The sequence below is a fragment of the Amphiura filiformis genome, chromosome 10 (assembly GCF_039555335.1).
Source record: "Amphiura filiformis chromosome 10, Afil_fr2py, whole genome shotgun sequence".
In the NCBI taxonomy this organism is placed as follows: domain Eukaryota; kingdom Metazoa; phylum Echinodermata; class Ophiuroidea; order Amphilepidida; family Amphiuridae; genus Amphiura; species Amphiura filiformis.
Window position 1 is genome coordinate 55,361,757 of NC_092637.1, and position 17,000 is coordinate 55,378,756.

The following is a 17,000-nucleotide window of genomic DNA, read 5'->3' on the forward strand; positions in this document are numbered from 1 at the left end:
CAAATGGACAAATCATATATCAAAATGTGCAGAAGAGTATAGAGAATCTTTTTCTGCCATGTTGTCATTTTTTAACCCCTGAGTTCTGTTCCGTTTCCATGGCAACGTTCACGATATTTAAGGATTTTTGGCATTTTTTACACAAAAACGTCACATTTGAACTAGCTATTTCTTTTAAACTAAATGGAGTAGAAACTAAATGGAGTTGAAACTCAATATATTTGATTTACGGGCGAAAATCCAATTTTTTCGTGATTTTTGTTCAGTTTTGACCAACAAAGTAATTTTTACTTGGGATTTATTTTTATGCTTTATGGAATGTATATCACATCATTCAGATGGATATTTGGATTTAAAAAAGTCATCACAACATTTTTCTGTGACCTTAAGTTTTTTTACTGACTTCTTGAAATTCATAAGTATTTATATGAATGCAATTTTTTAGAGATTTTGGTAATTTTGACCAAAAATGGACCCTTTTTAACCATTTTTAAAGCAATTTCTTGCATTATAAATCTAAAATAACGTTGTCACAACACGAATACGAGTTCACAAATTTACGTATTTACAACGTAGAAAAAAACCAAAAAACAAACAAACAAGGTACGTGATGATGTTGTCTTACGTAGATGACAACCTATAATAATTATATACTAGTACAACGTCAGCAAACGTCGTGAAAACGTAGTGTGTAATAGACCTTGACAATCTTTCACAGTATGTTTTAGAACAAAAAAACCAAAGTCAGCCAATAATTATTTGGTGACTAATATTCATTTAATAGACAAGCAAATTCTCCTTTTGTACAATCAGTATATCTTGACTATGAAGATTGCACACCGTAAAACCTCGTCTACAAGCATATAGAGTGCTTTTGATGACAGCTAAATTAATCCAGGCGCCATTCATCTACAAAATTATAACATTATTCAGTTTCAGGAAACAAATTACCGATACAAGCGTATGCACACAAATATTATTGTAAGACCAATTTTTTGAATTGGCATATTTACAACTGTTTCGTATTAATTTAACTTTCATCAAAAACACTCTAGACGAGGTTTTACAGTACCTGATATTGATGAAATTTAATATGAAAAGAACATCAGGAAGCTTAAAAATCGAATGCGGTTTTTTTTACAGTTCAGAGCAAAAGTTCTACTAATTCTACCAAGTACAAGTTGATGATTTTCCTCCACTTCTGATCTGGTGTTATGATTGAAGTTTTCACCCTCTGGTTTTCCTAGTAGTGTACGACGATCCCAACAAAATTCCAAATCAAAGAAAAAATGGTGGCAATGTATTGAGACAAATAGAATAGAGAAACGACCTGACATTATTTTGTCCACAAACCATGTACATACAATCAGGGCATGGCATCCTAGTATTACGTAACAAACCGGAAGATGTAGTTTAAGTCTAGACAATAGGCGGATTAGCGGCCATTTTGTCTTCTACATGATTTTATTCACGTGTCCTTATACTTTAGTACACAAGTATATAAGTTAACAGGTTTACAATTTTAAAATTATATTTTGTGTATACAATATATTCTGTAGTAAATCGATCAAATGACGGTGATTGTTCAGGTATTATATGCTTGATAGAATTAAATTGTCTGACCAACTAGTATTCTCCTCCGCTGTCATTGTGATTCCAGTCACTCCACGTACCGTGTTGCGAAGGTGGAGGAGACTAAAGCTGTATTAACGGAAACGGAAGGGGTTAAAAATGATGTAGTTTAAGTCGAACAATAGCGTGACGTAGTTTCCGGCATTGTTCCTATGCACTTTCACCCTCCTGATACAATGCAAAAACAAACTTATTTAAACTGATAGGATGTGATTTCAATAGCATGAAGACCAATTTTATTTCGATGCCATAAAATTTCACATGTCCAAATATCCCTAAATTTATAAATGCATATTTCAAATATTATACAAAAAAAAAAAAACAGGTTTTGAATCATCACGAGATCTGGACGACAAATCACAGGCCAGACTTTGGCTTGATCCCCCTCATCGGCACGAGTGACTGGAACCAGTTCTAGCCAGATCCAGTTTCTGGGATAACGTTTCCATTGACTCCCTGTTAAGCATTTGAGCTTGGGGAGCTACAATCCAGGAAAAAAAAAGTTGGCACACTTGCACTAAACAATGGAAATGCGTGCCCTGTCAAAATTGGAGAGGCGAGTGAAACATGCATGCAATATATGTAAAATACAGACTCCGCCTATATCTCACCCTTCCCCACTCCCCATCTTTCAATGTTGGAGGGTCTCACGGACCTGTTGACAAAATGGCTTGGTCCAACATTGAATTGGGAGAGCGGGGCAGAGATATACCAAAAGACAGGCAAAGTGTGCCAACCTTCTTTTCCTGAAATGTAGCAAGCAAAGGGAGTACGGTCACTGAAGAGATAAGATGTGGAAAACCTATCAATTGAGCTCTCATGTTAATACAAATCATGATTTATGTATAAATATGTACGATTAGTACGTGGCGCAATGGGGGTGATTTTTGAGTTAGCATCTAGCTTTCCTACATTTTAGTGGAATCAATGTTTTCTGGCATTCTTACACCTCAAAGGATAAAACCAGAATTTGGTTTCATTTTTTATGTCAATGCCCTCTATGCTGAACACGAGGGGTCAAAAAAGGGCTAAAATATAGGCCTATTGGGTTCATGTTGTTGCTCGATAAATTGTACAAAATAGTGCAATATTGTACTCAGATATTGATGCGTCTAATGTACCCCCTTCCGGCCTCGTACATTATAGAAACATTAACATCTCCGTACGCGTGCATTATTTTGTACAAACTGATACGCTTTTATTAACTTATATATCATTTATATACCATTTATAAACCATGACATTAAAAACGCTTTCTGTCAAAGTTTTGCGTTATATTCCGGTGATTTCGATTCCTGATTTCTAAACTTTTTCATCTTCGTCAATCACACCATGATTGTGATAAACGTCTTCGTCGATCTCGTCAAGTAACAGGTAGTCCTGAAATTATTTGATTGATAGCAAAATAAAAAACACATTAGGCACTTATAATATTAACAATGCCTACATATTCAAGTTTTCCAACAACTATGCGATTTTTTTATTTTATTTAATCATCTTTATTAACAAAAGAAGAAGAACATATAACCCCAAGATCAACTGAGATCCATACCGATCTCAGGCAAGGGTAAACACAATTACAAAGAGCAAATACTATAAAAATCACAGTATTAGAATATCCAGGTCTGTCAGAATGTTATAGAAATGGTTACAGGTCGATAGTCCGAGAAGTCAATAAAAGTATTATGAACCATAATCATTAGGCCTATACCCTAGCCATAACCATAAACTTCACCCTAACCTATAACCTAAGCCCTAATACTAACCCTAAACATGACCTTGACTATTTTCGGACTATTGTCCCTTAATGGACTGTTCCCGTCAAATTAGACGTGGACTACGAGACAAGACAAATGGCGATTACTCAAAGAGCCAGTGGACGTTCCACTTCACCAAGCACAAAAAGAATCTCGTCAGTTACAGTCATCCTTGCTGTTCGATCAACAAACTGGTAATTTTTCAATGGGAACGCATCGTTTTATTTCACACAAGCACCATGGGCCAATCAATAAAGCACACAATGTAACATGCACAATTGAATCGTTAAAATTGCTACTTTTGATTTTGGGGTTTGAGGGTTTGGAGACGCATATCTTGGTCAATTCTTGCTCGATTTTCACGAACAGGGTGTCAAATGAGAAACAAAGCCCTTTTAACAAAATGTATATTTCAGAATAATCCAAAATTATCAGGTTGTTGAACAGCATGGATGACTATAACTGACGAGTTTCTTTTTGCGCCTGGTGTATATGCATCTTAGACGTACAATCTTAGGAGTACAATCTTAGGCGTGATTTTAGCCTCATGGCATTCATAGTCTGGTTGAAGATGCGTCTATAATTAATCGCGATTCTAGTAGTAGCTGATATATCCACAGAGCGTTGCAATATAGCCACACCAATAACACGTGAGTCCAGTTGATATAGGTTTTGTGTTTTCTAAGGTACCCTATTCAACTTACTGATTTCATTTCTATGATTCTATCCAGGTTCCGGATAATCTCCGGAAATGATGGTCTCTCATGTGGATTGGATAGCCAGCAAGCACTCATTATGTCATACCTAACAAAAAACATAGAAACATATAAGTTAGTTTTTGTTTTTCATTAAATCAATATTGTACGACTTCGGGCATATTATGATTTTTTTTTAAGTGATATTTTATTGGTTTGCCAATTTGGCGTAGTTGGCAAGTTTATGGCGTACACGGAAGTGGGGTTCTGATTGGCTAATTGAATCACGTCATCATCACATCGGCACCTCATTTGCTGGTCAAACTGCGTGACCTAGTTCTTTTTACGCGATAATCAGAAAGAGCACACGGACACCGGAATTTGCCAAATGACAACTTTTGCTTTTAATTGATATTCAACAAAGTCCATGACGGTACTGTAGTTTGTAGGGATACCAATTCAAATCTTTACAAACGATCCTGGAAAAGCTTGATTGGGGAATGTTGGGGTAAAGGATTGCGTCTCGAGCTGATCTTTGGGTCTTCCTGTAACGCATGTCTAATTCTAGCAATGTGCACTATGTCAGTTCGTGGTCTGCCTGAAGCTTCCGGCTGTCTGTTCCTTAGTGTCCCATGCACATTGAACTTGTTCACATTCTTATATACTGCTCCCTTACATGGAATCCGATTAGCTGTGGGAATTTAGAGACGAAAAAGACGCTGAACTTCCCTGGGCCTCAAGGAAGAACAGATGATTAATTGTGTTTTTAACTGATTGAGTGTCCCAGGTTAAAGAAGAAATAAAACAAACAAACAAACAAACAAACAAAAGTTTCATGATACTTCGTTGACAGAAACGTGCGCTCCTGTGCGGTAAATTGTGGTGCCATGTTGTCATTTGGCCCGTTTCATTATAATGTAGTGCAATGAGGTAAAATTCATATTGAAAAGAACCCTTTAACATGTAGGAATTATTGATGGAAACCACACCTGTCATGTAACTTTATTTGCATTTGAATATCGCGCCTTACCAATCAATATATAGGTACTTGGGAAGTGAAACCGTGTGCAGCTACAAAAATGGGTGGTTGTATTCAAATGGGTATAACTTTAGTTTGCTGTGAGCAATTGCAACAATTCCTTTTTTATTCAGACGGAGTTTGCTCCTTGTAATGATATTTTCATTTATAGCAGATTCCTTACAGATCTCTAGTTACAAACTAGTTACAGCCCCTCAAACATGAGTTTACTTCTTTTTGACTCAGCCTTTACAGATGCACAAGACGTATCAGCCATCACTCGATCGCTGAACACTGAATAAAATCGGGGATCCTTGGGTGTATCATAACTATATTTCACTTGGTATTTTAGTACAAAATTGAGGGCGTTGCTGTGGAGCAAATCACACGATATGGCTTTAATGGAAATCAGTGTTTTTTTAATTTTATTTATCTACATGTATTTGGCTAAAAGGACGAGCGGGCACGTATTTGTTAAAACCCCGAACCAGACCAGATGAACATGTACATGTATTGGTTGTTTCTCCTGTAAAACGGATGGCGAATCGAATGACAAATCAAATTATATAGATTTTGAGCAAATAAGATCAAATAAGGCATTTAACTTACAATTCCTGTAAGCAGTGCCTTGGTTTCAGCATCCGAAACCCGCTCTGAACATCACGTATGACAGCTCTGGTACCCCTGCCAGGATAAGGTCTGGCACCTTTAGTTTAAGTTAAAAATGGAAAACGAAATTAATATGAAAGTATAAATCATCTTACGAGGGTCCTGCTATTTTTTGGGCTCCATAATATTGCGTGAAAAATTCAATGCCTATAAAATGACATTCAGGCAATCATGAACAAAGCGCAGTGGTTTATAGTGCGCTGCGCACAGGCACAACGCCTAGATGTTCATCCGCAAACCTCAGCACACTTCGACTTGCTTGTAAGTAATGGGTACTGAGCTGCTCTGATCATTCTAGCACTTAACCCTCTCCGTACACGGGTGTCGACTACAGACGACAAGTTCCAATGGGCTATTCCAGAAAATAGATGCACACCCCCTATAGAGGAGTTCGGATATCCGGACTTTTTGTCCAGTCATGACTGTTGGAAATCCAGACTTTTAAAGTGCCAAAAGGCGAAAAAATCCAGCAGAAAAATAGTTCAAAATCAGACATCCTCAATTTGAGAGCCCATTTTGGACATTTCCGTAATTTTTCCTTCATTTTATTGGATTTCCAGGCTTTTCAAGTGACATTTGCAACTGGAATTCCAGTCGTTTTCAGAAAGCAGACTTGGAAATCCAGACATTTCTTTGATTGAAAAGTTACTCCTCTATAGGGGGTGTGCACTTATTTTCTGGAATAGCCCAATTTTATTTTCAAAGTTCATAATTGTACATTGTCATGACCATATTCGACATCATCATGTAAAATGCATTGAAATGAGTACAAAGAAGCCCAGTATTGGTTAGGCGGTTCTGGAGATAGCTCTTGATATTTTGATAAAATCTCAAAACTTTTTATGTTGAAACCTATGGCTAGCACAGAGAGCATTAAAAACAAGCAAAGGTAAAACGTGACCCTAACAGCATGTAGGCTATGCCCTTATTCAAACCGTGGACATACCTACTTTAGATGCGAACGCTACAGCCTACGTTCACCACATTATTGGTTTTTATTGTTATAGTTTGTACTTGTAACATTAACTTACCCAGTGTAACAATCTCCCATAAAAGAATTCCAAAAGACCAAACATCACTTTCCTTTGTATGGATGTCATCAGCCCAAGACTCTATGGACATCCAACGTAATGGAAGCTTCATCTGGAAAATAATATATGGAATAATCATAATTAGAGCTTTTCAACCAGGACTCAGTTTGAGAAAAAAGTAGGTCCTGATTCACCTGAATTTATTCGAGACCAGGACCCACTTTAGCCTAAACAGGACTCACTATTTTTTTTCAATGGGTTCCTTAATTCTGTAGCCCTGATCTGTTAACCTCTATTTTAAGCAGCTTGTATACTTTAGACTAACAATTTTCCAGTTATGAGGCCCAAAAGTTTCCGTAATTCCAGGGTAAAGGCCAAGCTTAATATCCAATTGCACAGTCCAATACTTAAATCAATAATAGCTCAAATTCTGACCTCACAATGGTGCGATATTCAGAGTTACAGCGCACATATAATGCAGGGCAATACATTCGTTCGCATTCATCTGTATCACTCTGACTACACGGTGCCAGTACTAAGCCGTGTTTGTCTTGGTCGTTACCCACTTATAAATCTGTGAATCGCGCATAAAGGAACTACAAAGATTTGCAGGGATAGTTCATAGTAATCCCATATTCGTCCGTATGCAGTGTTAACCACGAATTACAGTTGGCAATATAATATATTTGACCAAACCACTGTATTAGTACTCACATCTGACTTTCTATGATATTCTTCTTCTTCTCGAGCCAAACCAAAATCAGACACTTTACAGACGAGATCCTCACTAACGAGAACATTCCTGGCAGCTAGGTCGCGATGTACACACTGAAATGAAAGTTTATTTTTACAAATAGCTACGGCATATGACTATATGATAAAATGGATTGGCATCAAATCTTTACATCAGAGTTTGGAAACAAATCTAATGCTGGAACTTACTTTTTGCAACTATGTTGCGTATGGAACCACCAGACTTTAATGATAAAGTGAGCCAAAATCAAGTACCGTAAAAACTCGATTAGCATAATGCTTACTATCGAGCGCGTTTAAAACATGCAAACATGAAGAGCCCCATCCACAAAAGTGTAAAGGGTTTAGAGCAAATCATTGATACACATAGTTATATACGAACAAGTAAACCTGCAAATTTGTGTCTCAACCCCATGAGCTCATTTCGTAAAACGCCGGACTATAGTACAATTTCATAGCGCTCGATAGTAAGCACATGTGCTAACTATCGAGCTTTTACGGTATATATGTTTTTTTCTGGCATGTAGCGATATGTACTGGGATACCCCACTCCCTTCCCTATTAGCCGCGCCACTACTTTATCATACTGTACGCCTTGTTTTATTAAACCATATTGTATTTCTTATAGCCAACTTGTACTGTTCATACTCTCTGTGACTAAAATTTAATACAATATAGTGGCATTTTTGCATAATACTATTTTCTAAATTTGCTTGTTACAACCTGTAAAATATATTCACCTTCTTGGAAGTTACGTACTCCATCCCTGTTGCAACCTGCTGTCCAAATAGCATCAATTGAGTCTGAGACAAGCTGGACTGCGTATCTCGTTGACTTCTATGTGCATCATATAATTGACGACTGCTCTGAAGAACATGGCGCAGGGTGCCTCTCGCCATATATTCTATAATTATGTAAAGGGAGTCTTCAAAGACCCCAAAAACCCCAACAAATTAGACCGATTGGCGGAATGAGATCGATTGGCAGAACTTGTATATTCAAAATCATATTTTAGCCATAATGACCTTTGACTTTAAATTGGATAGGACAAAGTGGCGAAGGGCAATAATGCCTGGGATCAACTTTGGTCAAAACTCTAAATCCAAAGGAGTACGAGGGCACTGGGCCTTTAGAGTGATTGACATGAGAAAGAAACTGTGCAAAACAGTATAGTGGATAAAGGACCAACCAGTCAATATTCAGCTACCACCCGCTGATGACGGAGAATGGTTTCTCATAAATATATGGAACAAAAAAGTGAGTGCTGAAGACTTGTTCGAAACTTTTACATTATTATTATCTATTGCTTTTGGAAAAGAAAGCACATTACCTCCCCCAACACAGCTTGCTAGGAATTCTATAATGTTCGGATGTGGTGTAAACTTTCTCATTACATTCAGCTCTCTCATGAGGTCTTCTTTTACAGATGGTGGTGCGCCCTCTACAGGTAAAATGAGAGATCATCTAATTTAACTTTCACTGAAGGAAACTGTAAAATAGCTTAGGGAACAAACCAAAAGATCGATGACGTCCTTTAAACGTAACTGGTTTCGTTCCTCAGCCGCCCCCTCCCTCCCTGCCAGAAACGTAATAATGAAATGTTGAAAATTTTGACATAATAATAATGACACCCTTTTTTAGACCGATGTTTTTGTACAAACGTAATCGAGTATTTTTACCCCCTCCCCCTAAACGAAACTAGTTTCGTTTATAGGACGTCATCGATCTTTTGGTTTGTTCCCTTAAAAACATTACACTTTTCGATCTTGAAAATTTCGAAATTGATAAGAGTCCCACCAATTTAGAATTACCGCAAAAAAGTTATTTCCGATTGAGCCTGCGAATTATGAAATAATTCACTAATCACTATTTATCTTGTACAGTACCTTTAGCAGTTTTCACCGCCACTTTTGTTACCATGCCTGATCTTGTAATCATCATTGTTTCAGCCAACCACACTGTACCAAATTGACCACTCCCTAATTCCTTGACAAATCGAAGCTTATCGTATGTAATGTCGGACGCTTGCATAGGGTGTTGAGGTGGCAAAGAAGCGACAGGCTCTGTTTGCATTGAAATACGATTAGGGACTGGGTTGAGTTTGACTTCGTGGTCAGGAATTGGATTTAGGTGGAGGAGCTGGATTTCGTCATTTGAAGCGTTGTCCAGTTTCCCAACTTGACCTGGCCGTATAAAAGATATATAGATACATTTGATTAAAACCAGTTCAACAATTTGACATGAGGTTCTAGGCTCGAGGATACAGCAGGCGTATATTTGCAAAACATAATCCAGATGTTAAACACCTTGCATGGTTACACTTAAAGCCATATTATAACATAACATTTCTGTAAAACTAGATTAGTATTTAACGGAGAGTTGGTTCTATATGGGATTGTTGGATAAAAACAAACAGACAAGTAGAGTCATATGTCTTTCTATGACCGTATTCCTACCAAAATCAAAATCAAAATGATTTTCAATACACTAGAAACGTGTTGATATGTATATCTTTGAAAATCGCCGAATGTTAACCACAGTCACCGTGGCACAGCATAGGCATCTTTAGCATTCAGTGAAATTGGCAGTGGTTCGAACCCCGGTGAAAATTTTAGTATTTTTTATTCTTTTTACTAATGCGCTGTGCCGTTTTACAAACACGCCCCTGAATGAAACTCATGGGCATGTACCCTTAAAGCCATAATTATTATAACATTTCTGTAAAAATAGATGAATATTTATTTTCCATAAAATGTTAGCTTTTACTGTCAGATATGTCCCCTTTTAATTTTGTGCCGAACAAGTGAGGTAAAGCATAGAGAATTGGAGTTTACCACTAGCGCCCATGCATGTTACTCCCGAGGTTGTAATACGGTACGATCCTCGGGGTGTGTGTGTGTATGTGTATCCCGCACGCCGTGTACGTACTGTGCATACGTGTTCGACTAATATTTCCATCGTAATAATAAAACGCCAGTTCCATCGTTTTATTCAAAATCTCGGATTTTGACAAAACTACAGCACCTAAAGTCTTGATTTTTGCAGAATATCTTTATTGACTAAAGTACATTACAATCGTGTAAAAACCAGAATTTAAATTTTTTTTTTGAGGGCGTTCTCCTCAGCAAATGTTATAATATGGCTTTAACTTAATCTAGCATTTGCTAGCAGGAGACAGATACAAATTTACATTTGGATTGATTCTATTTTATTTTTTGTCTATGAATTGTGATATATTTTTTGTCTATGAATTGTGATACATTTATATAATACGGTAGTACATATTTACCCGCATTGTCACGTTTACGGTAACAGACGATGCAGGCAACGAGTACTATTACACCAACTGACACGACTGTTATGATGTAGGCTATCCAAGATAACGACAATGTGAAACCAGCTAGTGATGACTTCGGGCTTATGGCTGACGACAACATTGACGATGTGGGGTCAGTGGCTGACGACAACATCCGGCTGGTGGTTGGTGACAACGTTGGGTTGGTGGCTGGTGATAACGTTGAGCTGGTGGCTGGTGACAACGTTGGGTTGGTGGCTGGTGATAACGTTGAGCTGGTGGCTGGTGACAACGTTGGGTTGGTGGTTGGTGACAACATTGGGTTGGTGGCTGATGATAACATCGGGCTGGTGGCTGATGATAAAGTTGAGCTGGTGGCTTGTGACAACATTGGGTTGGTGGCTGGTGACGAGGTCCGGTAGGTGGCTGGTGACGAGGTCCGGTTGGTGGCTGGAGATGACGATAATGTAAACAAGTAATGATGGTTGATGATGACGATGATGATGATAATGATGATGATGATGATGATGAAGATGACGATGATGATTACGATAATGATGATGATGATGATAAATTATAACACTACCACCACAACTCAAACAACAAATGAATACTAATACTATTACTACTGCAATTACTTGGTGGCAAAAGTATGGTTAGGAGAAGCAATTTGGGCTGATTATGTTGTAAACTACCCCCGGAAAACTCACCTGTTTCAAATCCGTTGGCTGTAAAGGCGTAAGATTTTGCATAAAGGTGATGCATACCATATACAGTAACATAGAATTTTGCCATTGGATTGGTATGATATACGGTATGAGGTTGAGCAGACACACTTGTGCGTAAGCAGAACATTGATTGGTCGGGAGTTTTAAGGACATTTATGGAGTTGATTTCCATCATAGGTGACTCATCTAGGAAAACTTCATCAACATAGTCGCATGCTATTATAACACTCGTGTAATGATTGTCATAGCATAAATTACACGACGCAAATTGAAATGATAGGAATGTGACAATGTTGGTGAACGAGGCTGTTGGTGGTACGATAAACATTGATGGATTACCGCGACAACATCCAAGGCCAGTGTCCACGTTAGCCGAGTAACCTTTCATGTACTGTACCACCATAATGGGTTGGTCTGATGTAAATGACACAATGATATCTCCCGTGACATCTTCTTCATGAAAGGACTCGGCTGCAATTTGTGTAATATTACCATCCGACATTTGTAATGTAGCCGAATGGATTGCAGTGTATACCCTGTATACATATCCAGAATTTACACTTAGAAATGGAGTCAAGATAAATCTGTACCCCCAGTTATGTACAGGTGGTAATTGCTCCAATAAGCCATCTTCATGATCTACATCACTAGGTACTTTTGCAAAAGTCCCTGACAACACAGCAATTGGCTTATCACTTCGAATATGAGTTCCTGAAAGATCGTCATACATTTGTTCGGCCCCATTGAATCGAAAGTTTTGATATTGTTGTAGCATGACTTGGTGAACTTGTCCTGTTGGCGTTGTTATATTAACAGACGTTTCACCAGAGTAGATCGATGACATAATGAAGCACGCCGGATACGTAGGCCATGTGCCACCTTCGAAGAAGGAATTGTACGATGCGATATAGTATTGCGTGCCTAAGTGTGAAGTTGGTAAGACACTGAAAGCATCTCCTGACGCATACCAGCTATCTATTACATACACTGATACGTCATCTGAGGCCCTCACGATGAAGGTTTTATATTTCGAATTTTGCTTAGCAGATGAAATAAACACATTATTGCTGACGCTGTGAGGAACTCGAATAGAGGCAGGAAGGTCTCTGGTGATATTGTTGTACTTAACTTCATACCCTGTGATACCACGGAAGTCAATCATGGATAAAGCAGCAAAGACTGGTGAGCGTGAGGAGGTGGTGATAAACACGTGTGCCTTGTAAGTACAATAATGTAAACAAGGTAAGGTGAAGACATAGTTTTTGTATAATGGTGTGACCGCTTTCCCTTTACCTGTAGAACACAAGAATAACAAGAAATAACAATAATCACGTGGTTCATGGTTATTTAATATTGAACGCCATGACCGATCGTTCATGGATACAATCATAAAGAGAGTTAGAAGGAGGGTGGTACTATTTTCTAGGGTGAGGGGTGAAGGGTGAAGAGAAATAATTCTTGTTATTATGAGCCAAGGTGGGGGAAATCAAAATTTCCAAATCGTCCCACTGATCTGCTACTAAAAGAACTTTACAGGTACAAGTGTGTGCGAAGCGAACAAATAAATTGTCATTTCAAGGCTAAAATGGGCCACATTGAGGACAATAATTGTGTCCTAACACCAGGCAAAACAGAAGATGAATATTTAGTCAATTTTGTCCTGAGTACTATACATGACCTAAATAAATACATACCATCGTTGCAAATGACCCCAGCATCGTGATAATGGCCATGACAGTTCTGAATTCCCCATCCATTATGCCTGCATTCATCTAATCTGTTTTCAGATCCTGAACAGCTTACACCATCCAGCCATACTGGTCCAGTACCCTGTCCAAACTCAGCACTGGTATAAAGAAAATGACTCAGGGTACTGATAACAGCTCTTGCATCACCAGATGGAAATCCAAGTTGACGACAGACTACCATTGCGTCATCATCGTCCCACGAGTCAGCACATACTGTACCCCATCTGCCATTATAAAATACTTCCACTCTGCCTTCATTTGTATTCTGGCCACCAACAAGACGAACTTGACCATTAAGATCTAAATAAGGCGAGAGAAACCAGGAAGGTTGATAAGCATTTCCCCTCATTCTTGCCTCCCTGTGGGATGCTGGCCGCCGGATTATTTAACAGATGTTTAGGCCGTTTTTACCATTTTTGAAAATAGTCGATCATTTTCGTTAAATTTTGCCCCCTTTGAAAGTCACCTTGCCCTCCTCTGAAAACATCCTACAACCTTGGCGAAAAATGTTGCCACACCTAAGCGTTAATTGGCCAGCACCCTGCCCCGCTCCCCTATTGCAATGTTGATTTGGACAAAATCGTCATCATTTCTACTTTACAGTCTCCCAACATTGAAAAATGGGGGGTGGGGAAGGGGCGAGTGTAAGCTGAATATACATTTGCAACTATTATACAAAATAATACGGAACTATCACATATTTGGTTCCGATTGCGTGCTTTTAACACCAGAACGTGCAGGTATGGCAACGAATTTCCGCCAAGGTTGTAGCTACGCTATTGTTGATAAGCATGTAAATTTGTCAAACAGAGATAATTTTGGATTTATCACAAAATCTGTATGTGATTTTCCAATATCTTATCCTTAAATATCCAGTGGCGGATTTGAGGTTTGGGAGTTAAAATGTGATGCGATCAAGCAAAATCAGTCGAAACTCGGAAATATTGATTTTGAGATATAGCCAAACAAAGGAAACATTTCCTTTTGTTTTCTCTTGTTTTAGAAATTCTTTGATCGCTCATATCTTTTAAAACTTACCAGCTTTAGTACATCCAGTAAGAAGTACCAAGATAAGAAAACTTGGAATTCCCGCCATATTCCAGAAGTATGAAAGTATATCTGGCGTTTATTATCAACAACGCTTTCAGCTATTTGATAACGTGGTCTGTTGCTACTCAATTCTCCTAATACCATTAATACTGTACGCTGATTCCTAATGGAAACGATGTTCCGATATGAAGAGCTTATTTCCACAACCACAAGTTTCTCATTTACAATCACAATTTATACAAGTTTGACATTAGCAACAATGAGTTGTACCATCAACAAGCCAATAGAGGTTATCCGTGTTCTATAAGCTGCATATCCTATCAACGACTGCTATACCTTGTTTAGGACTTTCAAAAGAAGTACCTGCATGTGCAAAAATGACTGTTTGAAAATAGCCCGCCAAAGTCATGCAGATAACTCCGAGATCGTGCATTGAATTAGTTTGAATGAGGAATACTACGAGAATCAGCGCCTTTGTTAGAAGTCACACATTAGTAACGTGGATAACCTCTATATTTACCACAACAATGCTGGTTAACAATATGCAGACTATTGTTACCATTTGGGAATCAAAGGCCTCACACAGTATTGTTACTGTGCGTCCATGCACTACTTGCTTTGTAATGGTGCATCCAACTGAAATTATAATACCTACAGCATCACAACATAGCAATATCGCACAGGTAAATCAGCAACATGGGTTTGTGGACTGGACTTAACACTGTTTGGAAATAAGCTCTTCATAGTAGTTTATGTTATGCGTCATGTTATCAAAATGTTTATTGTGTAATAGTCATCGGTAGTTATGGTTTACTCCCATTGCATGTCACTATATCTTCCTGTTGTTTTCATTATAGGATGCATGATCTTCCCCGAGTACCCAATTCTACCTGCTCTTCTCATTAAATGGTGTATTCTATGACCAATTAAACCTGCTATTTTCATCAATGGGATATATTATTTTCTAACGTTCAGAGTACAATAACAGTGCCAACCTTGATAAGTACAGACTCTATGCAAGATTTTGTAATAACTTCCCATTCCAAAAAAAAAATATTATTCCGTTTTACCAAATGAAACGTAGCTAAATCTAATCCTTTAATTAGTTTTAATGACAATGAAAGTTAAATTTTCATTTTTGGTAAATTTTTGGACAAAAACATGTGTTTTAGGGCGTTTTTCGTATGCTGTTACAAACAAGCCGGAAGACTTTTCAAAAATAACATAACATATTATAATTTTGAGCTAACTCTTAGCCTATACTCAACATTTTGAAAGCTTAGACTTGTGTCAAGTCTTAGAATTTTGTGACTACAATTGTAAGAAAACATGCAAAATTGCATATTTTTTGCTAATTTTTCTTCAAATTGCACAAATATTTCAAATTCAAAAAAATAGTGCTGTATTTTTCTGGAATAGGGAGTAATATCAGAATTCCATATATTTCAACATGTCTTCAGTACATACCATTTTAGTGCTCCAAGCACTCGATACGATGAGCCAATAAGATGAAACAGAAAGAGTGAAAATTTAGTGAGTTTAAAATTGAATTTATACTCCATCACTGACCCACGAGCGATTGATATTTGGGTCAATGAGGTAGAGCGCTTTTCCCAACGCAACAAAAACCGCGCTACCGCATTGGCTTAAAACCAATCGCTATCGCTCAGCAATGTAGTATAAATTCAGCTTAGCTCTTTTCAAAACTGGAACGGAGATGGAATTCATTTTCAAAAGTGTACTTTGGACATTTCTGCCGATTGATAATTAGGCACTCCAGCAGTGGGTGTGTTTTTAGCTCTTTTTTCAATAAGAGAGCATGGACATGGTCCTAGACACGGCCGTTTATTACGACCATTTTTATCTAAGGCGCCCTAAATTTAGGGCTTACAGACTTCACGTAAGCGTGACCTACCAGCGAATATCTTGTGTCTCACTCGATGGCAACGATTTATGTCTAGTTTGATGGGACTTCATCAAATTATATATTAAAATTTACTTTGTATACTTAACCTGTATGGTCCATAACTTATGAGTTCCTCCTAATACTTCAAATAAGTCGAAAAATATTTTACGAAATGTAAAAAGGTATGTACATGTGGACCAATTCATAGCGTCACACATTGTGTTCAGTCACAATGGTTACTTGTGTAAGTCGACTCTTATTGGGTTTCGGATAAATAGACCTGCACCAAACAATCGAACTGTAACACCATCACCCCATTTGTATTCTTTGTAGTAGGAAACATTATAAGGAGCACAGTGGCCAAGCGGAACGGGTTCGACTTATAATTGGAAGGTTTCGGGTTCGAGCCCCCGCGATGCCATCGTGTTGTGCCCTTGAGTAGGGCACTTTATCTCGATTACTCTTCTCCACCTAGGTATATTAATGGGTACCGGTATTCTTAAATGCTGTGAAGGTAACAGACTCGCTTTGGATGAGGTGTGGCGACCCCCAGCAAATTTCAAGTGAAGTCTGGCCTAATCGCTAACGTAAGAAAGATGGGCACTTCGCTCATGATGTCATAGACTTGTTTCAAGTCCTTTGGCGTCCATAGTTAGTGAATGTAAAATTCATGGAAGCTTTGCCACATCTTCCAAAAATTTGTGTTTCAAAAGTTATT

General features: G+C 38.0%; 1 protein-coding gene across 3 annotated transcripts; it reads right to left on the reverse strand.

The window, feature by feature from the left end:
• Positions 1-1,412: 1,412 nt before the first annotated feature.
• Positions 1,413-15,203, reverse strand: LOC140163040 (uncharacterized). Of its 3 annotated transcripts, none has more exons than XM_072186383.1 (12): positions 14,365-15,203; positions 13,273-13,626; positions 11,561-12,871; positions 10,845-11,276; positions 9,442-9,738; positions 8,886-8,996; positions 8,296-8,480; positions 7,517-7,630; positions 6,803-6,914; positions 5,712-5,808; positions 4,094-4,193; positions 1,413-3,012 (listed from the first exon to the last, which is right to left on the reverse strand). In XM_072186383.1, exons 1-12 carry the CDS (start codon positions 14,420-14,422, stop codon positions 2,935-2,937), a joined length of 3,249 nt encoding a protein of 1,082 aa, XP_072042484.1. In that variant the 5' UTR covers positions 14,423-15,203; the 3' UTR covers positions 1,413-2,934. The 3 variants fall into 3 exon arrangements, with proteins under 3 accessions (XP_072042484.1, XP_072042483.1, XP_072042485.1); XM_072186382.1 differs by having other exon boundaries at positions 10,845-11,300; XM_072186384.1 differs by lacking the exon at positions 4,094-4,193 and having other exon boundaries at positions 10,845-11,300.
• Positions 15,204-17,000: the final 1,797 nt, after the last annotated feature.

Excerpts from the sequence above, each read along its gene's own strand:
- LOC140163040 (XM_072186382.1), bottom strand. The coding sequence starts at position 14,422 with ATGGCGGGAATTCCAAGTTTTCTTATCTTGGTACTTCTTACTGGATGT. Across the intron at positions 6,915-7,516 it reads AATATCATAGAAAGTCAGAT|ATGAAGCTTCCATTACGTTG; the intron begins GTGAGTACTAAT and ends ATTATTTTCCAG. Across the intron at positions 4,194-5,711 it reads AGGCACTGCTTACAGGAATT|GTATGACATAATGAGTGCTT; the intron begins GTAAGTTAAATG and ends GTTTTTTGTTAG.